Source organism: Aythya ferina (genome assembly GCF_964211825.1).
Source record: "Aythya ferina genome assembly, chromosome: 2".
Classification (NCBI taxonomy): domain Eukaryota; kingdom Metazoa; phylum Chordata; class Aves; order Anseriformes; family Anatidae; genus Aythya; species Aythya ferina.
In genome coordinates this window covers 100,220,077-100,244,906 of record NC_140297.1, presented here as the reverse complement: position 1 = coordinate 100,244,906, position 24,830 = coordinate 100,220,077, and the positions used below count along the sequence as shown (strand labels likewise).

Below are 24,830 nucleotides of genomic sequence, written 5' to 3'. Positions count from 1 at the left end.
GAGGGCAGGAGGTGCTCCAGGCAGGCAGCAGCAGTTCCCCTGCAGCCTGTGGAGAGGCCCCTGTTGGAGCAGGCTGTCCCCCTGCAGCCCATGGATCCCACATGGAGCAGATCTCCACGCTGCAGCCCCCCCGTGGGTAGAGGAGCCCCCGGTGGAGCAGGTGGATGTGGCCTGGAGGAGGCTGCGGCCCGTGCAGAGCCCCCGCAGGAGCAGGCCCCGGGCCGGAGCTGCAGCCCGTGGAGAGGAGCCCACGCAGGAGCAGGGGGTTTGGGGGGAGCTGCTGCCACCTGTGGGGGACCCGTGCTGGAGCAGTTTGCTCCTGGGGGATGGACCCCGTGGCACGGAGCCGTGTGGGAGCAGTTCCTGAAGAGCTGCTGCCTGTGGGCAGACCCCACAGGATCACTTCCCATGGAAGGAACTCCACATGGAGCTGGGGCAGAGAATGACCGTGAAGGATCTGCGGAGAAAAAGCATTAGGGACTGACCACAGCCTCCATTCCCCCCTCCCTTACACCACTCAGGGGGAGGAGGTGGAAGAGGGTGGATGGGAGGAAGGTGTTTGTAGTTTGCTTTTAGTTACTCACTACTCTAGTCTGCTAGTGATAGGGAATAAATTATATTTATCTCCCTATGTTGAGTTTGTTTTGCCCATGAGGGTAACATACATGTATGAGCGATCTCCCTGACCTTATCTCAACCCGTGAGTTTTTTTTCATCATATTTTCTCACCCTGTTCTGATGAGGAAGGGGAGTAAGAGAACAGTTGTGGCGGAGCTTAGGTAGCCATCAGTGGGAAACCACCACACAGACAGAAACATGAATGCTCTTACAAAAGCTTCTTCACAGTATGGCTCTCACAAGAAGAAATTTATTAACCATATTAAAATGTGCCAATAAAATCATTACTAAAAATAATTTCAATATGTTCAGTACCAGGAACAGACTAACCATGTGATGTTCAACAGAGAAAAAAAATATATTAATTTATATCAACATCTCTCTTCAATTTCATCTATGCCAATTAAAAAAATGCAATTGCATTTGTTACTGAAAAACTGAAAGATACAAAACTTGCAGGAACACTATTTACTTATTCGCATCAAATCTTAAACATGAAAAAATTAATTTTTTTCTTTGTTAATGCGAGGAAATTAACACCCCAATTACATCAGTAGTTTGTTCCATACCAGTTATTAACCTTTTCAGTGCTTACGTAAAGCACCAGACTGACTATGAAATACTCTTTGGTTTCTTCCAGCCATACCAACTCAACACAGACTTTACCCTCTGCATCTGCATAATCTGTGGTATAGACACAACCCATGTAGTCATAAAGGCTGGACTCCTTGGAAGACAGCCCCTTGGAAGACAGTTCCATGCAGACTGGGGCACTGAAACACCAGAAGGGCTTTCGGGCTTCATCCAAGAGAGTAACATCCATCACAAAACAGTCCTAAAACACAAACAGAGGAGATTATTTTCCTATGCCATGGCACAGTAAGCAGTTCTGTCCCTGACTTTAGGGAGAAATACTAAAGGTTCAATACACAGCAAATTTTGGTATGAAGGCTGAAAATTCAAAATATAATTGACAGTGTTCTACTGACTACTGCAAAGCAACAGATACTTAGAGGTTTCTTACAGAAATCAAAAGTACATCCTACAGGCATTAAAAACTGCCTTGCCAAACAGAAAGTTGCACTGCCAGCCTAAATCATTTTTTCTTGCAAATTATTTAAGCCTTTAAAATCTGTGGTTCAAAATAATTAGTTACCTTCCCATTCAAATAATAATAGTCCTTTCAATATGAGAAACTTGAGTTTAAACCAAGGTACTAAACTTCTATGAATGCAGCAATGTTTGCAAAAAACATTCAAAGAGACAAGCCCTAAAGCAGCCAAAAAACCACAATTACTCTTATACGCCAGCTATAAATGAAAGGCCACTCTCTGAATGGCTGCAAGCATCAGCTCCCAAAAAGGTATTATTATTACATTGTCTTCTCCTCCAAATAATTCTTCTTGTTTAAAAAAAAAAAACTTGCAAATAAACATTTTCAACACTACACAACTACATCGCTTTCTAAGGCTAAAATCAAGATGGCAATTCTTGGCCACTTACAAAGTGAAGTTTTCACATATATGCCTTGAAAGCATACAGGCTGTATATCACTGCTAATAGCAGTTATTACCTATTCTCACCTGTTCTGAATCAATAGTCAATCAGACAATCTTAATTATATATATATTTATATATATATATATATATATATGTATATATATATATATATATACACATGTATATGCATTACTTCCAGAAGTATAATTTGTTCCAAAATTAAACAATGCAACATCACCCATTCTATGCCAAGAAATAAATTTGGAATGCTTTGCTTTGGAGTATTATATAGCTGTGTTTCTGTAGCTTTAACGGTTATTTCACTACTACTGAAGTTTAATCAAACAATACCAAGCAGATGGCAAAACCTTAAGAAGTGACGTGACCTATAAAATTTTCCTAAGCTTGTTATTATAGACTATGCTGCAAATATACAGTTCAAACCAAATCTGATGATCATTTAATAATTTATATGACCTATAAATATACTTGAAACAAAGTAGTCTTAAGTGAATTCTATGGAAAAATTTGTACTGTAAAGGATCCATCGCCCTACTGGGATGGTGTTGCCTGTGTTCTAGTCACTGCCGGTGGGCAAAGTCCTTGTTCCTAACTCTGTAAAATTGGGTGGGTATCTTACACAGTGGGTCCATGTTTACAATAGTTACTGAGTTCAAGAGGCTCAGAAGATACAGTGTCTTCTGGGGATATCCTTTAGGGATGGGACTGGGTAGGTCAGGTTGATGGTTGGACCTCATTATCTTGAAGGTCTTTTCCCACTTAGATGGTTCTGTAATTCTATAATTCTAACAGCTACTATTTTGTGGTCTGATATCTTGCATTTCAAAGGCCAATTGTGAAAAGTAAAGCAGGGTGGCCCTAAGCATTTGGTGGATCTTTTTTTCCTCCATACATTCCAAAGTATCGGTACTTCAATTTTCATAAAATACCCAGAAGTGCCAGACAAAGTGTTTTTTACTGGAAGTACCAGAGAAAATTCAAATAAATTCAAAATAGTGTCATATTCTGCTCCTGTCACTGATTTTATTTGGCCTTCACGTGTTTTAAGAGTTATAGAGATTTATGTCAAAAGCTAAATTGAATTCTACCCACAGCTGTGTTGACATGTGCAAGCGCTCACCATAAAACAAGGGGTTTAACAAAGATTGATATGATTTATTTTTTTTCCTAAAAGCAAATATTCAGTAGAACTTATGCTGCAAACACGTAGGACAGAACTAAACTAGACTACAGGCTTAGCTCTCTGTTTCCTCTGACAGTTAATTTCCCAGACTGTTATATGATACTTACGATTATTTTTGTGGAAGAAAAAAAAAAATCCTGCCAAGCAGCTGTAAATCACGTGATTTCCTGATATCTGCCCAGCACAGCAACAAGAGTTCCTACCTCTCATCACACACTTTTCAGGGAAATGAAGCACACTGTATGCCAAGATCCCACTAACTTTACATAGGCATTACATGGGCACACAAATTACACAAAACATAGGCATTAAAGAAAGATGGCAAACAATTACTTTTAAAAGCATTTTCTTGTTAGCTTGAATTCCTTCTACTTGCCAACATACAACAGTCTTAACATACACAGAGAAAGGATTTGCTGTTCTTTGAAAACAAACACCTACCTCAAAACCGCCTGGTACAAACTGAGAGGGGAAAAATGCAAGTGAATTAGCTTGTCAACAAGGAATGTGAAGAAAAAAATGCTATGAGTAATTAGAGAGGGCAAACTGAATGGAAACTAATTCAAGCTCAACTGCAGTTGATGCTCCCAACAGATACACGTAGGTTACTAAGTTTTAATGATAAATTTTATATTTTTTGTTGCACAGGACAGCTGGTTGACGCTCTAAACTACAAAACAAGTATGTTAATGCCTATGAGCAAAATATTATCAGACAGTATTTCATTTCGCCCTAATGCAGGATTAGAAGGAGGGTAATTTTCTTAATTGTTTTACTCTTTTCAAGTAATGCCAGAATCAACTGTTGAACAAAATCTTATTATTTTTTCAGTAGTGCTTAAATTACTTGTATTAGTATTTTTGGTACTTCTGAAATATCCATGCAGCTGAAGTACATTTAAAAATATGTGCCTTCACTGTTGCAAGATCTACAGAACTACTCTTAATCTTCTTAGAAATCATTCTTTAGGAATTTTATAAAGGAGAACAAGTAAGAAGTCCACTATAACACAAACTTTTAACCCAGGCAACCCCATGTATGAGGCAATAGCTAGGTTCAGTCTCTGCCTGTGCCCACTGCCATTTTAATATTCTTCAATAGTTTCTAACTTCCATTGCACACACACACTACAACAGAACTGCACAGCGTTTCCCTTGGGGGTTAAGGTGTATTGCCTGCAATGAAAAAAGAAAAGGCACATCTGCAGTACATTTTTTGTCCAGTGCTTCCAAGCAATGCTGGTCAAACAACATTTTCAGCAAGCTGAAAGCACTGCAGTCATCATCATATATGCACAATGGGTCTATCATGCAACAAATCCTCCAGAACACAAAGAATTGAACTATTTTTCTCAACATTCACATGATTTTTACAATACTTAAATTCCTTTTTAATTTTTTTTTAGGAGACATACCTTCCACAAATAAAAACATTTTAAAAAGTAGCACATTCAGGATGCTTAAACATCATTCTGTTTTGAGATGAACATTTCCAGAAACAAAAAGTATTTCTGACTGACCTTTACATTGCCTTTAAAGGCATCTGTTTCCCAGGATAAGCCAACTGTCCCAATAAGAGGCACGTGCTTCGTATTATCCTTTAAGCTTACAACTGTGAGCCTTAAATATCCATTTTCAATGTCACCTGAAAATATTAATAATATATAACATTATACATCTGCAAATCAACCCCAGTCAAATATGCTATTTATATTCTCTCTCTTCTTCTCTCCTTCCTTGCCACCTGCTCACCTGTAAGGAACTCCGACATACACCAACAGCTAGCTATCCAGCACATTATGGAGAACTTAAGTCACAATTTGGGGCTTTGATTTTGTGATCCTCAGTAGAAGCAGCAGCTAAAATAATTCTGATTTCCGTATAAAAATCTGAAGGCCACCAAAGGCCTTACACAAGGATGCAAGGACTACATTCCGTACTTAATACTTCAGTCACATGCCACCAACGCCTCCATTGCTGCCTGCCCCCAAAAAGTCAAACTTAATGTATAAAACATGAAATAAATGCTGAAATACCTTCCTCCTACCTCTCCTTCCCCCCTCCCCCCTTTATTTTTTAATTTTTCTGCTCTGTCTAGTTCTTCAAATAACCCTACAAAACAGGAAACAAGGACAACAATCAGCCCTTCCTGGAAAGCATACTGGGTCATTTAAACTGACAAGCACTAAACCCTGATTTGGATCAAGTTTTTAAATTATGATGCGTTTTTAAAGCTTCCTTTCTCTTCTTTCACAGAATTATTAAAATCACTTTATTATTATTAAACATAACTATTTCTTTGCTATGTCCTCCTCTCCTCCCAGAGAGAGACTGCCTTTTTAGCTTTTTTTTTCCTTTTTTCTCCTGCTATTGGAAGAAAATTAAACAGGCAATCCAATGGTCTGTTTATAGTTTGGGTTATAACAAAACAAGCAAGATCTCTGATCACAAAAAATGCACCCCATCATGACAGAATAAAGTTTCTTAACAGGATTTCACTTCAACAATCTTATTTGAACAAGAGATACTATCTCTCTTCAAATAAAGAAGGAAGGCACTGGAGATGCGAAAGGGGAAAAAAATGGGGGGGGGGGGCGGTGTCAGGGAACAGAACCAAAAAGTAGAAAGTAGCTAATAGTCGCATGAGGCAGGTAGAAGAGAAAGAAGGAACTCATACATGCACACACACACACACACAAACAAACAAACAAATAAATAAATAAATAAATAAATAAATAAATAAATAAGAGAAGAAAAAGAGAAGTTGTTTGCCCATGGTTCTCCATCAATAAAGCCCAGTAGCAGCAAGAAGCTGAAGACAGAAGCAACATCAAAAAGGCAAAAAGCCTTTGCCTGGTGGCTGCTGAAAGCAGATTGCTAGAGGCAAAGTGACAGAAAAAGACTGAGCCCATAGTTTACCACAAAAGCCAGAAACGTCTCTGAATTGGTACCATGGGACCAAGCAACACCCATGAGATGCTGGAAAGACATCAGTCAAGTAGGGAGTCCAAAGAGCAATGTGTGGAGAAAGCAGCTCAACGCATGAGAGGATGCGGAAGCAGAGGATTGCTCAGTACAGACACTGTCTAGAACAGGAGTGTGAATGCAGTCGAACCATCTTGACTATGACCAGAATGTATTTGGTATGGTTGAAGGAAAACCACTGAATCATTGAGGTTAGAAGGGACCTCTGGAAGTCATCTCGTACAACCCCCCTGCACCGTTGAAAAGAACCTGGCCATATCCTCTTTGCACCCCTTTGGGTACTTATGAAGACCAAAAGCTTCTCCCTGGAGCCTTTTCTCCCACTGGCTGAACAGTCCCATCTCTCTCGGCCTTTCCCCATACTGGAGATGCTCCATTCCCATCATTATCTGTGTCAGACACTCTCTAGTAGCTCCATGACTCTTTTGCACTGAGGAGCCCAGTATACAGGGGCCACAGCACTCTGGGTGTGGCCTCACCAGCAGAAGGGGAGGAAAGAACAAGCAGAATTCACTTCCAGGATCCAGGTCAGCGTGCAAAAAAGAGGTGTTAAGTATGGGTGATGCCTACCCATATGGTTCAGTTCCAAACTTCAGTAAATCAAATCCAATGACAATATTTCATTCAAGATGAATATTCAAGCTTTACAAAAAGAACGTTAAGAGCCTGAGCTTAAAGATGAGCTTTTACACAAGAGATTTTAAATGACATCAGGCAACAAGCATTTTTTTCCAAAGAGCTATGCAGCTTTCTGCAATTCAGATTTGAATGGATGCAGCTATTCTTCTCACTTACTCAAAACAAATGAAAGTTTTAATGGAATAAGGACAGATTGAAAAAAAAAAAAAGAAAAAAAAAGCACACTAATAAATTAATGTAGCCCAGCACAACAGTGTTATTGCACAATATTAGTAACACCAACTACTGCACTGCTAGATGGGCCACCTGGCTAAGATGCACGTTGGAAATTGCCTGTTGCAAATACTTCTCAACTTCAAGCGAGAATAGAAAGAAGCAATGCAGAACAGCAGGCAGATAGCTAATTACACATGGGTTAGTTAACCCAATCCTTATAACCGTTTATTACTTTTATATATATATAAAAGCTAGTCCTGGTATGCATAAGAAAGAAAACATACTACTAGAAGTACTACTACAAGAATCAAAGTGCTAATTACTTACATGTCCCCTTCCTCATCCCAGTCAGATAAGAAAGAAAATGAAATTAAAGGGCAAATAAAGCTCTGTTAAACATGGATGAGGCAAATTAGACAGGTTTCCCTTCAACCTGATCTGTAATTTGTTTCATTGGTACAGTTCAGAGTTTATGTAAGACAGGTAGAGCAGTAAATTGGCCCTTCAGTCAACACAGCTTAAAGGGAACAGGCACTTTCAAATAAAGGGAATACCAACATGGAGAACATACAACATGTAGTCGAACCTCAGGGAAAGAAATAATAACCCAAGAGTTCACAGGCACTTATTTTTGCTAAAAGCATGCGATTTTGATTTGCTAACCAAGCCTTGTTGTGAGTTATAATTTGATTGTTATTTTCACAGGTCAGGCTGTGCTTGATGCTAATTCTGGTGGTAACAACAAGCCTTACCATGCTGAAACGGTCGTTTAAATTTGTAAATCAATCTTCAAGGTCGAGCAAAAACTTTCCAAACACAGGATGGGATATTTTGCAAACTAATCTTACAAGCGCTCCAAACACACAAAGATCACCCCCTTACATTTGTTTTGCGAGCACAGCAAAACTGACATCAAACAGGAATAACACTGAGAAGCCAAAGCTTAAAGTACCATACTGCTACAAAGCTATACTTAAACAGATGAAGAACTAGGTAAATACATTGCAAGGATGTTTATTAAAAACCTAGATAGTATTCCTGATTTCTGGATGAGTTATATGAAAAGCTTGTCACGGCTTCCTGAAAACAAGAAAAGTTTTCTAATACATTCAGTTTGAAAGCTTTTAGCATATTCACCCTACAGTATCTGTCAACAAGACCATATTAGCAATTCAGTTTAAATGGAAGGAAGCATAAAATAAAATGCTAACAAACAGCCAAAACAGGGTGCCAAAACAGCCAGCTACTGCAGTGCAAGTATTAAGAACAAAAAAAAAGATCTGAAGTCATACACAGTCCATCCACTTGGTTCAATGAAGTGTGATATAACTTTTTTAATTTAATGCTCGGAATCTTGCAGAAAGAATTGAAAACAGAGCAGGAAGAATGAACACAGCAGTAATGGGCACTAATGAAAAGCAGACAAAACTAAAACTGAACTTGAACAAATAAATCAGTAGCTCTCTGGAATAACAAATGGGCTTTCCCTGGTAACCTAGATGTGTCTGTAGCTTCAGAATGTAAACAAATAAATAAGTAAAACCTCAGTATAATAACTCACAGTTGATCTGTGTCTTAGACTGTGAAAACTGCCATTGGCACGTCATATTCATAATTTAAAGTAACTGTGGATTGGGTAGAGAATTTTAAGAAACAGCAAGACTTCTCACTATGTGAGAAACCTCCACGTTCCAGCGTCATCCAACAGAATGAGACAAGGAGTGTCATTAGATGGAGCCTAAAAGCAAAGTGCAAACCATCAAATACAAGAAGATGGTTATTAATGTACAAGTATATGGAGGAAAAAAGACAACAGATGAGCTTGTTGCCTGCAGAACCATGGCCTCAGCTGGCTGATGTCCTCTGAGAGGAGAATGCAATGCCTGCTTCACAGAGTTTAAGGACACAAAATCAAAACAGCCCAGAAAAAAATACTGATCGTAAAACAGATTTTCTAACTATCAAAGTGAGATGGCATCACAACCTCAGGTCCTGGACATTTGCTACAAAAACTTGCCTAAAGATCAGCTTAATCTTTAACAGAAGTAACTCCTAAGTGGGGAAAATAAAATAAACTGACACCAAAAAAGCAGGTGTCTCACATCTTGCTCTCTTGTGCAGCTGTACTGCTAGGAGCCTAAAATTTTCATTTTTATAGAACAAAATGTAGCTTTCACCTAAAAAAAAAAAAAAAAAAAAAAAAAAAAAAAGAAAGAAACAAACAAAAATCCACCCACACCCCCTGGCCAGTTTACAGAAGAAATTATTCTTTTTCGGAGGGCATAAAGAGGACTCCTGTAATAACAACGTCTCAGGAGAGATTTCTATTGCTTCATGGCTAGAAATTCACTGAAGTTTTATCCTTATAAGTGTTCCCGTATTTCAAGCTTGGAGCTTCAGGGAATCTGAGAACATGCATGTTTCAAATCCAAAGGACTACAATGCTGCATACCAGCCTACGGTCCCAGTGACAGTTCTATTTGTTACAGCACTGTGAAGCAGTCAAGCCTGGTAGCAGTGCCCTCTACTGTCTTCTTTAAAAGCAGTATTTTCTGAAAAAGGAAGGCTCATTTGTACTGTTATTAGAAGAACAGTGGGAAGCAATAATTAATTTACAGTGTTTCATTGTTTAAGATCTAAGAGTTGTGAAAAATATTTATGCTTGAGTAAGTAATTATTTTCTGTATTCTGTATCAGTACTTTCACTATCTGGGATATAGGACCAGATTTGATGGGACCTACTATTTAAAAAAAAAAAAATCACTGAAAAACTGAATCTTATGCAATAAACGAGCAAGATTTATGTTTTCTACAGTTTTGCCATTCACGTAGTTGTCATTGGGGCACTCAGTTGTTCAGCAGGCATATTATTTCATTAAAGCTCAGCTTTAACAAGCTACAGTATTTACGTATGAGCACACATAAAGACTTTGCATTAATTGCCACCAAGAAAAACGCATCCCTAGCCAACTTTGCAGAATTTGTTGGCATAGCTGTATCTGCATAAGCTACAGGATGAAGAAATAAGCAGAAAGCCCTCTGTCATCACATGAAGCTCTGCTGCAAATGTAAGACACCAGCAGAAGAGATCTTTGCTGATAAAGCTTATTCAGGATTGTAACAGCTACCCCAGGAGGACTTTTATTCTTAGAGCAACACTTGTACCCTGGGACTCTGCTGATCGTAAGACAGCTGTAATGTAGCTGCAGGCAGGGCTGTGTTAAAGTCAAGTCAAAGAAAGATCATCCATATTTTTGGCAAAACCCTAGTGAATTATTAAGTTGGGTTGTGCATGAACAATAGGGATGGCTAACAGTATCTTATTAAAACAAAGAACTGAAAATTGTCAGAAAGGGCAGCCTTAAACTTGAACTAAATAAAAGCCTTAAATCTTAAAGTCCACACAATCTCCTACAAACATATTGAAATATTCAACCTGTCAATGTACCTAAAGTATACTTGAGAAAAATTCTACAAAAACATGACCAAGGAATGTATAAAGACAAACTCACTTTCCCTTACAGTAAATAAGCAGGTACGAACACCTGCCTGCATGAAAAGCTGTGCCACTGCATTATTACCTCAACACTGAACCAAACTAAAATACCCTTACAATTCGCAGATGTTATAGCTCAGGCCTGACATTATGTTAATGTAATACTGGACAGACTTCATACAGAGCAAGCTTACAACACCTCACCACACGCCATGCAGATATAAAGAAATAATGAAACAACAACAAAACATAGCTTACTCTAAAAATCCATTTCAGTTTCTTCCCTTAGAAGAGAGAAACTGAATCTGAGAGGGGAAGCATAGCAGCAGGGATCGTTTTAAAAACAGGCATTACTGTTCTGTCAGCTCTACCTTTTCTGCAAAAGAGGCTCTTGAATGTTCCACACAGGTAAGTACAGCTTCCACTGTGCATATCGAGATGTAGGTCGTAGTCATGCAGTCCATATTCTGGGTCAATATCATCCAGCATAGGTTTGTTAGATGGAAGGACATATTGACTTTAAGTAAAAAAAAAAAAAACAAAAAAAAACCATGGAATTAAGAAACAGGGAATGACTTAAAAGAGATACAGTATATAACCCGCACTGAGAGATTATAGGAGGGGGAAAAAAACATTACAAAATACAAATTTTCATCTTTGCCAATGCTTTTGAAAGTCATACATTTCTAGTTCACCATACTTTTTTAATAGTTTACTAATAAGCTCCACAGTCTAGCCAAAGGCAGTAAATATGACAGTCAAATTTTAAAGGCAGATCTGTAAAACTCCAAAATATGGACTTGTTTACACAAATTTTAAAAAATGCATCATCTTATCTACAAATCTAAAAGCCAACTAGCTATAGGCTTCTCTAGAACATCAGTTGTTCAATAAGCTTGCCTGTACCTAGCCTAATAAACTACTGCACACAGATGATCAGAAGAGCCCAAAGCCCAGAGGCAACTGAGCAACAAAACTCATCCTTTTTGTTACTGAGACTGCATTAAGTCTTACCTTCTGCGTGAAAAGAGTCATACTAAGTTATAGGAGGAACATAAAACTACCACTAGCACATACAACTGAGCAGAAAGTTGAGTGGGTAGGATGAGAGGTAAATAAAACACCCAAATCATTCTCTATAGCTAAAAAAAAATAATTCCCATATTTTCAAACCATTTATAGTGTGTAAACACACACAATACACTGGAAAACAGATACCATAACAATGCCTAATAGCATAACAATGGCAACATTTTAGTATAAAAATAGTCCTACACCTTTGTATATAGTTACCGTAACTTGTTAATATTGAACAAGAATGGTCAATTACTGCCTAAATACAAACCTCTTATCAGCAACCAATTTTCATTTTAAAACCCAAAGTTTTACTCAAAAGGTTATCTTTATTACCCACAGAGGAGGAAAAAAAAAACAACTTACACAGTAGCAGAACCCAAAGTGCTTCTCTCAAGAAGTTGATGATAATGAAGACTTGCCATAACAAAAGCAATTTCATTTTTTCCCTGAAAAGTTAATTAAAGTAGATGTATTTTCATCCAGAAATACTCTTTTTCACAAGGTCTTCCTGAGCATTAAAATTCATAGATAAATGCTGCTTATTACTCTGCTAGTTATTGTAATAATGGCAGGATGATTTAACACGTGGGCAAATACTCCTATAACTGCAACTCTTTTCATGGGAGTACAGAATGTAGGTAAAAAATCACCACATTTCTGCATTCTGGGGAACAGCAGGGAAACGCCAAAGCAAAAGTTATCAGCAACAATCAATGAGTCTTACTTCTCCGGCTTCCACTTATCACCTCAAATGGGATAACTAAGAATAATCAAACAGACCTTACTCCCAGCTGCTAAATACCTGAGCAGCAAACGTAAGGAACTATTTGCAAAGAGGGCTAACAGTGAGGAATACAGAGTTATTTAATAGAAATACTGAATTTCAAAGTAAAACCCTAGATGTCTTCACCAGATTATGTACTCCTGGGATAAGAGTAAGACGTGCCTTCCATTGGGCTACATGGCTTAAAGAAAACTTGAAAGCTCATTGTGAGAACTAAACAGAGCCAAAGGTATCTATTTACTTCAAGATCACAGAATGTTGATTTCAGCCCTTATTTTTTTAAAGAAAAATGCATTTGTAAGTCCTACATTTGTGAACATGTAGACCAATGGTAAAAGTGTTTACTGTTGCCAGACTCCTGAAAAGCAGGTGACTATTGTTTCCATCTCTCTGGGTTACCCCCACTCCATATATTATTTTTAGCTAGTCCCATACTTTTGTAATGCAATATTAATGCTATAAAAGATATGAAATAGGTTTATTACTCACAGCGTCTCTCAGCCTTTCTCCATCCAACTAACAGAAAGCCCACATAACCTGTCTGTGGTTGTCAAACCTGCCAGCATCAACCATTTCTGTTACACTGCTAAGCTCTGTGTAAAAACCACGATGTCTGGCATTTATGATTATTACACCCATCTACAGTTAAGTGCCTAATGTTACTCTGCCTACATGGAGAGTAAGAGCAGCTGTTCAGAAAATTAAGCAGGAAAAATATACTAGAGCGAGACACTCGGTGGTTAACAATTTAGTGGAACTTTTGTCTGAACCATTTCCAGGTGCTGAAAGAGTTCTTTTTCCAAGCACAGGAAGAGGTAACACACTAATAAAATGACAGGGACAGCAACACAGGGACACCGGTCTACTAAATATCTGAATATCCAAAGGAAATGGTTGTTCAGTTATTGGAGCCCTTCAGAGATTGAGACAGTCAACAATAGGCTTGCACAGGTCAAGCAATTCCAAAATTCCTAGGAAATGGACACCTTCAAGTAAGGGTGAAGCATATATTCCTTCTGTGGTTTTAAACAGTCCCTCTGGTAACTGTGTACATTTGAGGTAGCAAGAGTTTCCAGTTGAAAATAAGAACAGTTTCGAGAAACTTTCACAGGCTCCCTGAGAGAAGTTCCTGGCCAGTGGCAAATAACATCGTTAAACCTACCTCATTGCCACGGCTGGGGCAGCAAGGAAGGGCTGCCACCCCTGAATTCAACCCAGGAACAGAAAGTTTGAGACAGTATCCAGCGCACAGATGCAGATTCCTTCAGAGCTGAATTCTGCTCTAGATGAAGACTGCTCTCTAAAGATGCCCATCTTACCATACAGCTCACAGACTGACCCCTGAACACAGACACTTCAGTTAGGCACTTACTACCAAGAACTGAGTATCTCCCCAAGGGCACTATTTACAGCATTCCTTCTGCTGGCAGAGGATACGATTACCTGGTGATGTAGACTGAAGGAAGCAACTAGCTTCCACCTTGCTTTGTGGGAATTTATCACTTTGAGTAAAAGGGACAAGGCTAGGAGTGAGAATGGGGGGTAAGAAGCATCACCCTCCTCAAACTATTCTATTTAGAACGTCTTTGGGATATCAAACTTTGACATGTGAAGACTGCAAAATAAATACAACTGAACACAGAAATAAAATCATTACAGTATCTAATATACTGATACATAACTGTTTTTTCACTTAGAGGATTTTTTGTTTGGAAAGTACAGATATACCTGTGACATCTCTTTAAAATACAATCAATCATCAATTTGCTACCCCTACCTGTATTTTCCTGCTTTTAATTTAGACAAGATCTTTTAAATCCAAAGAGAAAAGAAAGATGAAAGGGGGGAGGGAGGGACGACAAAAAAAAAAATAATCAAGTCACAATAAAGTACAGAAATAAAAATGTTACTCTACCTTCCAAAGTCCTACTAAGAGTCCGGGATCCAGACTGAAGAGCTGGACAAGCTTATCGGCCCCAAGTGTTACATTACTTTCAGTCAGGTTAGAAAAATCATATTCAGCAATTAGGGAGCGTCGACGGGGTCTTTGAAAAGAACATTCAGCAAATAGCAACAAGTTTATGGCTCTTTCTTTATGTAAAAGTTGAGTTAAACTTCATTTTTAAATCTGAAGTTCTGACTAACAGCACTTGAGGAAAACTATTTTCAAAGTACTCAGCATACACAGCAATAAACTTTACTTCTAAACAAGAAGTAAACAGATCCTACTGGCAGGATCTCAACAGCTAAGAGGAAGAGAAATAATGCCACCCCAAGATTGCTTAATACACTACTTTAAAAACATATATAAAAAAAGAGAGGATAAACAAATATGCTTGCCCATTTTTTCAATATATCCACAGAAATCTTTATCGTTTGGTTATAATAGTACGCTGGTACCAGATGGAGTCATTAAATATTTCAAAGTATGAAGCTAGCTACTTGGAAGGCAAATTTAAGTCCCCCAACAGAAGCAAAATTCCAAGGAAAGATCAAACTGCCTATCTAATAAATCATGAGCTTCTAACACAGGAAATTTTCCTTTGAGAAAATTATTTATAGATTTTTCATTGTAATTAAAGCAATTTTGCTCCTTAACAGCATTTTATTGAAGTTCATACTTTTGCAGGCATTCTTATTGGCTAATGAGGCACAACAAGCAGAGTCTGTGTCACATACTCAGAATGGGGAAAAAACTCTTTTTACAACTCTTCACAGACTTAAGCTCCTAATGGATTCAAAAACGTTCCTAGATTTCCCAGTAGTTTCACTGCACACTGCCAGGAAGACAGAAACAGACAGCAACTTCCTTACATTGGCTGGAACTGTAGGATTTGCAGCAGGGAGGGACACTAACCCTTTCTATCTTTAAGTCAATCAGGCTGGTGGCAAATACTTTCCCAAAATCTTTGCATGAGTTCCTTTGTTTTAACATTCTGAATACCATTCTAATAATATTTGGGAAATCATCATCTTCATGCATATGCACAATCTCTAACAACCCATGATTCTGGAAATACACCAATTGACTGAAAGGTTTCTTTTACTACTTTCTAAGTATGAATCATCATCTTGGTAGAAACAAGTACATTCTTCAGATAATTTGACTGGTACACTTCTACCTTTCTCACCTTTTTAGGCAAGTACTTTGCTTCTTCCAATGGAAACCTGGCTTTGTGGTTTTTTTTTTCTTTCTTTTTTTTTTTTTTTTTTTTTTCATGTGATCAACAAAACTCTTTTCACAGATCTACTGCTAGGGATATGGTTTATTATAATTATTATTATTTTGGTTTGTTGCCTGATTGGTTTGGTTGCTTTTCGTCTGAGATCTACTGTGTGAGAAGTGTGTAGCTGATACTGCATATACTAAAACCCACGTAAGACACAGACCTGGAAAATTCCTTTCCAGCAACCAGATAGATACTTCAGATACACATTTTAAATGTAGTCATCTTTTCTCATGAAATAACACCAGAAGAGTCTCATACACACTTAAGTTATAAAAATAACAGCCAAATCCTTCCTTTTCTATACTTAGCGTTTCTAACACCTATCCTGCATTGTGTATCTCTGCTTCATTTGTGTCTCTGCTTCAGACTTAGCTTCCCAAGGCAAGACCTGTTTACTAGTTTGTATGGCAGTAGCTTGTGTTGGCAGTAGCTGCATTAACCCATGAATTAATGTCACCGAGTACTGGATTATATCTATTCCTTGCTAAAAAGCTGTAACTGTGGACAAGCAGGACACGGGCTTTGGCAGATCTATCAGAGAGGCTTTCTCACAAAAAATTAACTTGTTAAGTCAAAACAAGTTTAGATAGCTCCTATAGACACTTTATCAACCAATAAAAAAAAATAATCTTATGTAAAAACTCACCCATTCTTGCTAGGAGCTTTGCTTTGGTCAAGAAGCAATGGAGTCACTCCAAATAGTTTTAGGCTCAACAGGATGTCTAAGCATGGCCAACTTGCGCTATACCAAAATATAGTAACAGATGTGTCCTTAAAAAACAGGTCTGCCTGCTCCATTACATGTTCCTTTCCATTTCTGTCCTTCAGAACAATCATCCAGCTCAAGCCAGAGGCTCTGATATTCAGGAATAGAGAGGGAATGGAGGTGTTTAGAAAAAAATATTAATACTGTAAAAGATTCTCAAAATGACTATGCTTAAATTACGCTTCTAACAAGGTTTTTAAATTTCTATTAACTGTTACTTATTTAGGTCATTAGTCAGCTGTAGTTCTATCTTCACCTCATGATATGCAATTTATAGCTCTATTTCCCAGTCCCCCCAGCTTTCCAAATGCATTAATGTTGTGTACATTGTTCTTGAGTAAATGTCTTTGGTGACAAGCCATTGCTTACTTTATAGCTTTTTTGATTCTATTTGGAAGACCTGTATACAGATCTGCAGGTTTAACAAGTTGCATTACTCTAGTTGTGACAGCAGCTGTTTGTTTCAAGATGTATTCTTTCTTCCAGTATCCAGGCTTTCTATCCTGTATAGGAGCACAGCTCAAGGGACCAGTTTCTGTCTGCACAGACTTCACTTTCCAAATTGTCCGTTTTGGTGGAAAACAACCAGAATAGATTTTCAGCCAGATTCCACTGATAAAACATAATACAAAGGAAAATAACATAAATGTCAAGAGTTACTTAATTATAAGGACAAACCATCAAGTCACTTCAGCAATACATCTTATACGCAGCTCGCAGATACCACTAAGCATAATGTTGTCAGAAAAATATAAAGTCCTAGTTTATCAGCAAACTGGGCTTAATCTAAATCTGAATTTATAGAGGACCAGAATGTGTAGCCTCCTAGGTACTAGTCCAGAAAATGCAAAGGCACAGCTTGTGCAGTTTTGCCTATGGTGATCTTCAAACAGCTCATATCAGGTCAGCTCCCCTGGTGCAAACCTGAAAGCTCAGGAAACAAAAGATGCTAGATGTCAGCATGTCTCATGAGCTTACGAGGCTATCTCAGAGGACACAGACTCTGAACACATTTCTTCTTCTGAAGTATACATACCAAGTGAGATCCACTTGTGACTTTCTGTTCCACCAAAGCAAAAAAAAAAAAAAAAAAAATGGAGTGGGTAAGTTACCCAATTAATTCTTACAATATGCCAGCACGGTTGGTAAATATCACAATTACATACAAAGAAAATGTTTGGCTAGTGATGTAGAAAGTAGGATCATTTTATCTTGCGAACTTCCCACTCTTTTGTGCTTCTCAATAGCATACCAGATCACGTGTTTTTAAAAAAACTTTCCCTAAATTTATGCTGCTACTTCCTTCATAGACTCTCCCTTAGACTCACTGATTTAAAAAAAAAAAAAAAAAAAAAGGTACAGGTTTGAAAGAAAGCTATCAACAGGAAAAAAAGCAAAGGTAAGTCTTGTCTGTCTTCCTGAAAATGTAAAGTGCAGGATGAAGCTCAGAGACAACACAGACATACTGTGACTTGAATGAAAACTGATTAAGCTTAAGCAGTTGCTTTCAAAAATTCCATCCCAAAATAACGATGCATCCTCATCATAGAAAATGAACTTGTGAAACCCGTGTTTTAATAGCTCTTACTCAACAAAAGCAATCTGGACCCCTCACGTCTCTCACACAGACCCAGACAAAAGAGGGTGGAGAAGGACAGTTAGAATCACTGATGTTTGACAGAGGTATCATTGTCATGCCAACCCCTTCCGCACTCTTTTGAAGAGTTCTGGATAAAATGATCAAAGAAACATCCAACAGGAATGACGGTTTCATCTCTTTACTGTTAGGAAGAAAGAGGGGTCACATTTCTCTCCTAACCCACAATGATCTCTAGGACAGCACAGAGGTATTGAGTACAAGACATTAAAAGAATCCAAACAATAATGTGCATTTAACAGTTTCCAATTAGATTTCTATTTCTGAAGTCACACAGTCAACAAAACTGTGCTAAAGGAAACTAACAGCAAAAGAAATCAAATTCTCAAGAGAAATTCTCTGCAATTTATCAGCAAGATTACCTTTACCAGTCCTCACTTATCCCCAGGCAAACTTACGTTAATGTGCTTTGTAATGCATTTCGTCTCCCTCCTTACAGCATTAACACATTCAAGGACTAAATGCATCCATCCCACTACCTCCTGTCCAGGAAAACCATTCCAATTTCATCAGCTACTGAGAATAAGCCTCCACATGCCCATAACCAGACTTTGTTACTGATGCAGAAGTACTCAAAGTACCCAAAGACAAAGCACAGCATTAGGTATCACAGATGCACCATGCTGAAAGACTCACAGTCCTGTTGCATCAAGAGCCATTGAACCGGCTTGACAGTAAGTACCTCCAGGACAGCAGAACTATCCTCAGAAAGACACTCTGTCTACAAACAAGGCCAGATTTGTCACAGAGATGTGCAGGGACTTCAATTAAAACTTCTGTTAATGTTAATTCACAAGAAGATTCAGGGACTCAGGAAGGTCCATAGAAATCCAACAGGAAGACGTGACCTGATCTTACAGAACCAGCCAGTCTCCTAGATAAGGGAAAGCATCTTCTTCTTGAATCACATTTTTGCCTACACAATAATCTCTGTTGAGATTAAAAAATGGAAATGGACATTGTTGAGATGGAAACAGTTCCCCTTGATAGCTACAACGATTTTACCTTACCTTACTACCCCAAAGTTGAAAAAGCATATTAAGATATATAATTTGCATCAACTATACCATTTTTACCTAAATGGATGTTCTGACAGCTTAAAAAAAAATCTGGATTATGAACTTTCCTTGAAATTCATCAGTCCTAAAGGTGACAATGTTAACTAACTCACTGTTCCAATTTTAGCAAATAAGTGAGATACAGTTGCAGCAACTTACTATTTAGGAAGAGATTTTCTCATTTAAACAACATGGATGCAGCAGAATACTGGGAAAAAAAAAAAAAAAAAAAAAAAAAAAACGATACCCAGGAATGCTAGTTACTTCACACAAACCAAGCTGTCTTCTTGATCATTTCACAAACCAATGGTGATACTGGCTCTTTTTGAGCTCTGCATAAACAATCACTTACAAGATGGTTGTCAATATTTACTTTTGCCCTTTTTGTTTTCATTTAGAAGTCTCCAAAATCTGACAGAGAGAGCAACAGATAAAACCCATTAATCAATCACTTGACTATGTCAAATCCTCTGGAAAGAAAAAAAAATGATAAAGAGCTGAAGAAGTTGGACTTCAGAAGTTAGGAAAGCTGTAATTCTACAAAGCTACTGGCTACACACCTCTAAGGGCTGCCTGAATCAATGACCCAGCACAGGTGCACATGAATACAAACAGAAATATATGCAAATTTTATAACAACATAAATGCTAATAGCAACATTTCAAAGCACTGTATTTAGTTTTCGCCTCATAACTCCCATTAAAGTTAATAGGGCTTGCACAGCTAGAATTCCATGCAGCACATTGTACTGTGAGCTACGCAGTACATTTTCAGCAGAGTAATTGCCACTAGGTACATGCACCAGTGCTCTGGCATCAGCAGAACTAAATTAGAAAGACTCGTAGCTCAGGTAAACTCAGCTGCTGTGCAAGAAAGACTAACGCGCTTCCCTTACTTGTCATTGGCCAGATGATAGAAGCGCTTGTTCACGCAAGAGACGCACAGCAGGGACACAGCATCCAGATAGGAAAATATCTTCACCAGCATTTCTGATGGCATGCTGGAAAACAAGAAATGCTGTTAGACTCGCCTGCAAATTCCAGAAATGACAATGGCAAAGAATTTTAACCCCAAAACTGAGCAAAAAGAAAAAGAGATTAAAACTACCAGTTCCCAGATCAAACTTCAACCTCAAGAGTTAATTCACAATGTTTGGGTTCTAATTTGTCTCTCTGATCTAAAACGTGCTTGAAACAATTCATCACAACCTATTCAAGTGGCACAGGACATTACGTGAAAAGTTATGGGTCTGCATTTTCATTAAACTTCAACCCAGCCTGACATGAAACTACCTCATTCAACTCCAGCCTCTTGCTGCTTGTACCATGATTTCACCACGCAGTCCGTCAGCATTTCCCAGAACTGCAGATACTCACTCACCCCCTGACTATGCTGTCAGCTCACAGGATGCATCAGCACTGAAATGTCCCAGTCAAACAGTGGGATCGTGCTATACCTCATCAAAATCTTCAAGCCACGTGTGCTCAGAGGTCTCACACAGCTCTAATTTATGTCAACAGGAAGATGTGAACTTCAAACTAAGAGCTGTGTGACACCTTAAAAACATTAATGCTTCTGTGTGTCTCCCAGGCTGCCTGATGAACTGCAGGTGCCAGCTGCAAAATCCCACTTGTGATGTTTCTTTGCAGGCTAAGTAGAATTGCAACAGAGCCTTCAGAGAAGACACCATAATTTTTTGTATTAACTGACAAACCCTTTGAGTAGTACCTGGTAACAGCACAGAATTTAAAAAAGAATAAAAGTATTTTATACTCTAACTTTTTAGAGCATGGTAATACGATAAAATCAAAATCACCACTGAAAATACGAACTGCTGTGAAAGTCAACGCCTCAGCCATGCCTCTTTTTTCCAACAGTATCATTTAGAACACTTGCTGATTTATAATACTTTATTCCAGAAGTATATAGATTTCAAACATAGAATGATAATAATGTCAATACTCCAGGGTTTGTATTAAAACTCAGTAATTCAGTTGCACTATCAGAGAGGCAAGCATGCCAAAACTTGCATAGTTATTTACGTGAAAGGATTCAAACAGCGTAAGCCCCAAGCAGTTACTGCATTTATGCCACAGAAAATTTAGCAATGATCCCTTTAAAAGCTACAAATTGGTTAAAATAATATGCTTGATCTCAAATTCTCAGCAGTAGTTTTCACACCCACATTATTTTTCTTTTGAAGGAAACTTTTTTCTCATCTTTCACACAAACCTAACAACATAAGGGATGGCACAGGCTATACAATGGGAAACAGAAAAATGACTAACACAGAAAGCTACAAATGTGTGAAACAAAGGAATTAATCTTCCCTACAAAATACTTAGGTGCTTTTTGTAGAAATGTAAAATATCTTCAAAAATAAAACAACTCACGACTATTTTAAAAAGTGCCCTTTCAATGTCAAACTGAGAGAGAAACATTCCCTCTGCAGCATGTTTGCAGCAGCCACTTCCCTCTCCCTTATCTCACTCCACCATTCTAAGACTACCTACAAAAACCAAGAATCATCAAGAGAAACATCAGGAGTTTAATTCCAAACTGGCTTTTCTTTACATAATACAATAAGAATTTTTATTTTTAAGGATCATCACATCCCATGACTTGCAAAGGAGTTGCTGAAGGCTGCGTATGACTTGGGTCCTGAGGTCAACTCAGGATCCCAAAGTAGGTCAGGAAAACAAATCTCCTTTTCAACTCAGAACATCTGACAAGAAAACGTCCAATGCATTAACTTAATAACTGTACACAGTGAAAAAATTGCTTGTACTCTGCAAGGGCTCTTACAGTCTTATATTGAAGACATACTCACCTCTCGATGCACATATTAGCTTTTGGTTTTATGGGAGGTCTCCAATATAGACTTTTAATTTTAGTATTTACAGTTTCAGAATATTCCCCAGACCTGGTAGCAAAGCTCCTCGATGAATTTCTAGAAAGCAAAAACTGTTAGGAGTCACATTATAAAATGAAGAAATATGCATATCATGCGTATCTAGACACCACATCTCAAGAGACAGGATTGAGGGCACACATCACGTGGTAACTCATTATCGGTTCACAAATTTGAACAATTATCCCCTAAAATATCAGGCAAAATACCTAAAATACCTGACATCAGGAAGATGTCAGATTTAAACTCACAGGTCTCTCTCCTGTGACACACCTCTCGCAGCAGTCAGAAGGGAGTGATGCTGCACCACCAGGTCAGTTGGAATCCGGTAGAGATCTAGCACACAGCTGCACCATGGCGGGCACCACGGTCAAGCTCCAGATAGACCCCCGCCATAAATCAGACTCCCTGTATTAATCTTCTGTTTTGTAACGTTACGCCAGAGGCATTTTTGAGGCATCCAATTTTGGTAAGCTATTAGAAGATACCACACAGAGCAATACCTGGAAAGTCTCTCAAAAACGGCGGAAGAATTCCGTTGACTGTACAACAGAACCTCATTTGAAATGAGGCTCTACGCTCACTTCAGCCCGTCCCCTGCTAAAATACTAGCAGCTCGACGGGTAACTGTCAGTTCTACAGGAAAATATTTGGTTATCAAAGCTTTTATTGCTCATTTACACAACAATTTGTATACAAAATACTTTCTCTAAATAAAAAGTATCCTTTAATACTTCTAACACAAAGTCTTAGAATCCAACAGGCTACGCTTTTTTTTCCATTTTTCTGATAGGAGGAACTAAATTATTTCTCATATATAAAGAACTTCAAAGTCGTAATCACAAAGCCCATCTTCAAACCGCACACATATATTCAGACAGAGTTCCCATCTTCATCACATCCCTATACTTAATACCTACTGGTATTCTGTGATTCCACACAGCAGCCACAACTCCCCACGCACTCTGTTAGTGCTCCACAGTTTGTAACACCAGCTGGCCTCCTAACATCTGGTCAACCCTGCCATGGCTATCAGCAACCAATTAATGTCAGAGAAAAAAAAAATAATTTTGAAGCAAAGGGGCATCCCATATATTTAATGCATACTGTTCTTGATTTAGAATCTGTTTATGCTCAATAAAAAAAAATCTGAAAGAAAAATAAAAAAGAACAACTGTATCCTATGTTGTTGACTGTGCCATATAAAAAAATCCCTGAAGTTATCCTGGGAGCTGTTATAAACGCAACACAAAGACATACACATTTCAGTTTGGATGCCAAAATGTAATAGACTAACAAAATTAACAGCAACAAAAAAAGTAACCATATGTCAAATACACCCTGAAGGTCAAGGAAATGTTTTAGTGATGGGTATTATTAACAAGCACATTTAGAAAATGAGATGAAGAACCAACTTGAATGAGTCCATAACAAACGGCATTTTTCAGAAGCCATTAAAGGGATTTAGAAAAAAGTCCTGTTCAGCAACAGCAGAACTACCTCTATACCAACAAAGATGCTCTAGCTTGGAGGCACAACAACCTCAATTGCTATTTCATTACCTTTCAATTTGTAGGACTCAGTTTTGTACCAGTATTTTGACTTTCATACCCTGCGGTAGTCGCAACATGAACATGTTTTTGTGGTTGCTGCTGTTGTTGTTTTGGGTTAAGGTTTTTTTGCGTGATGGTGAGGGAACAAAACTATTTCAAAGAATGCCTAGGAAGCTGTAATTAATGACAGAACCTGTCTACTTCTCCAAATGTAGTGGCATACCTGTGGATAAACACAAATGACAGCAATGTTTTGACATTACTTTATTCCTCAGCTATCGATTTCAAGGTCTTTTGAAAAGGTGGGTATAACCTATTTTGGTTACAGGTTAAAAAAAGTGGGGAGGAATGAAACAGCTGTTAAAATGATTATAGATAAGGGTTGGCTGAAAAATCTCCTTTCTCGATTTTACTTCTGAACTCGGTGCTTTGGATTTTCGGAATCTGAGCGTGCACTGGAAGGACTGAGGAATCACACCTTCCCCAGAGAAGCCGTCCTATTTATTACAAAGGCCTGATTGCCTTGGACATGTAGACATTTGGCATTACGATAATATGGCCCTTTTCTTGTCAGACTAGTGCAGATTACGCTACTCCTCTCAGCTCAAGCACCTAGCCCAGGTTTAAGCCGCACTCCTCGGGACAGCAACCCCAGAAAGCTGCATGTTAAACTTTGGTTGTCTGCTACACCTGGGAAGGGCTGTGCTGCACATCTCGGGCTGCATGTACCCACTGAGCCACCCCAAAAACCCTCTTCATGGCCGGGCAGGGCACAGCACCCAGGCCATGAGGGGCGAGCTCAGAACTGGAAACATGAGCCATGAGGCTGGCGATGGCGAGACATGGCAGCAAAGAGAGCACACCCTTTTGCCGGGCAGGCACACCACTAATTACCTGAGCCCTGCGGCGGCGGCAAGAGGGGCAAACACCCTCGGCGGCCCGAGCCCGGCGGCACCAAGAGGAGCCGCCGCCACCATGCCGCGACCCCGCTGCCGCTGCGCCCTGCCGGGGACGGCCGCCATGCCCGGCTCGGCCAGCTGAGGGCGGCCGCAGGGGCGGCGCTGGGCATGGCGGTCGCTGTAGTTGCTTTCCCCGGAGCCTCGTCCAGCAGCGGGCGCAGGAGGCAGCTCGCTCAAA

General features: G+C 38.8%; 1 protein-coding gene across 3 annotated transcripts; it reads right to left on the bottom strand.

The window, feature by feature from the left end:
• Positions 1–846: 846 nt before the first annotated feature.
• Positions 847–24,706, bottom strand: FBXO15 (F-box protein 15). 3 transcript variants are annotated; one of them, XM_084508898.1, is made up of 10 exons: positions 24,588–24,706; positions 22,060–22,179; positions 20,125–20,229; positions 16,884–17,126; positions 16,395–16,604; positions 14,434–14,563; positions 12,098–12,180; positions 11,029–11,174; positions 4,842–4,966; positions 847–1,453 (listed from the first exon to the last, which is right to left on the bottom strand). In XM_084508898.1, exons 1-10 carry the CDS (start codon positions 24,668–24,670, stop codon positions 1,169–1,171), a joined length of 1,530 nt encoding a protein of 509 aa, XP_084365024.1. In that variant the 5' UTR covers positions 24,671–24,706; the 3' UTR covers positions 847–1,168. The 3 variants fall into 3 exon arrangements, with proteins under 3 accessions (XP_084365024.1, XP_084365026.1, XP_084365025.1); XM_084508900.1 differs by having other exon boundaries at positions 22,060–22,193; positions 24,588–24,687; XM_084508899.1 differs by lacking the exon at positions 24,588–24,706 and adding an exon at positions 23,703–23,726.
• Between the last annotated feature and the right edge of the window lie 124 nt (positions 24,707–24,830).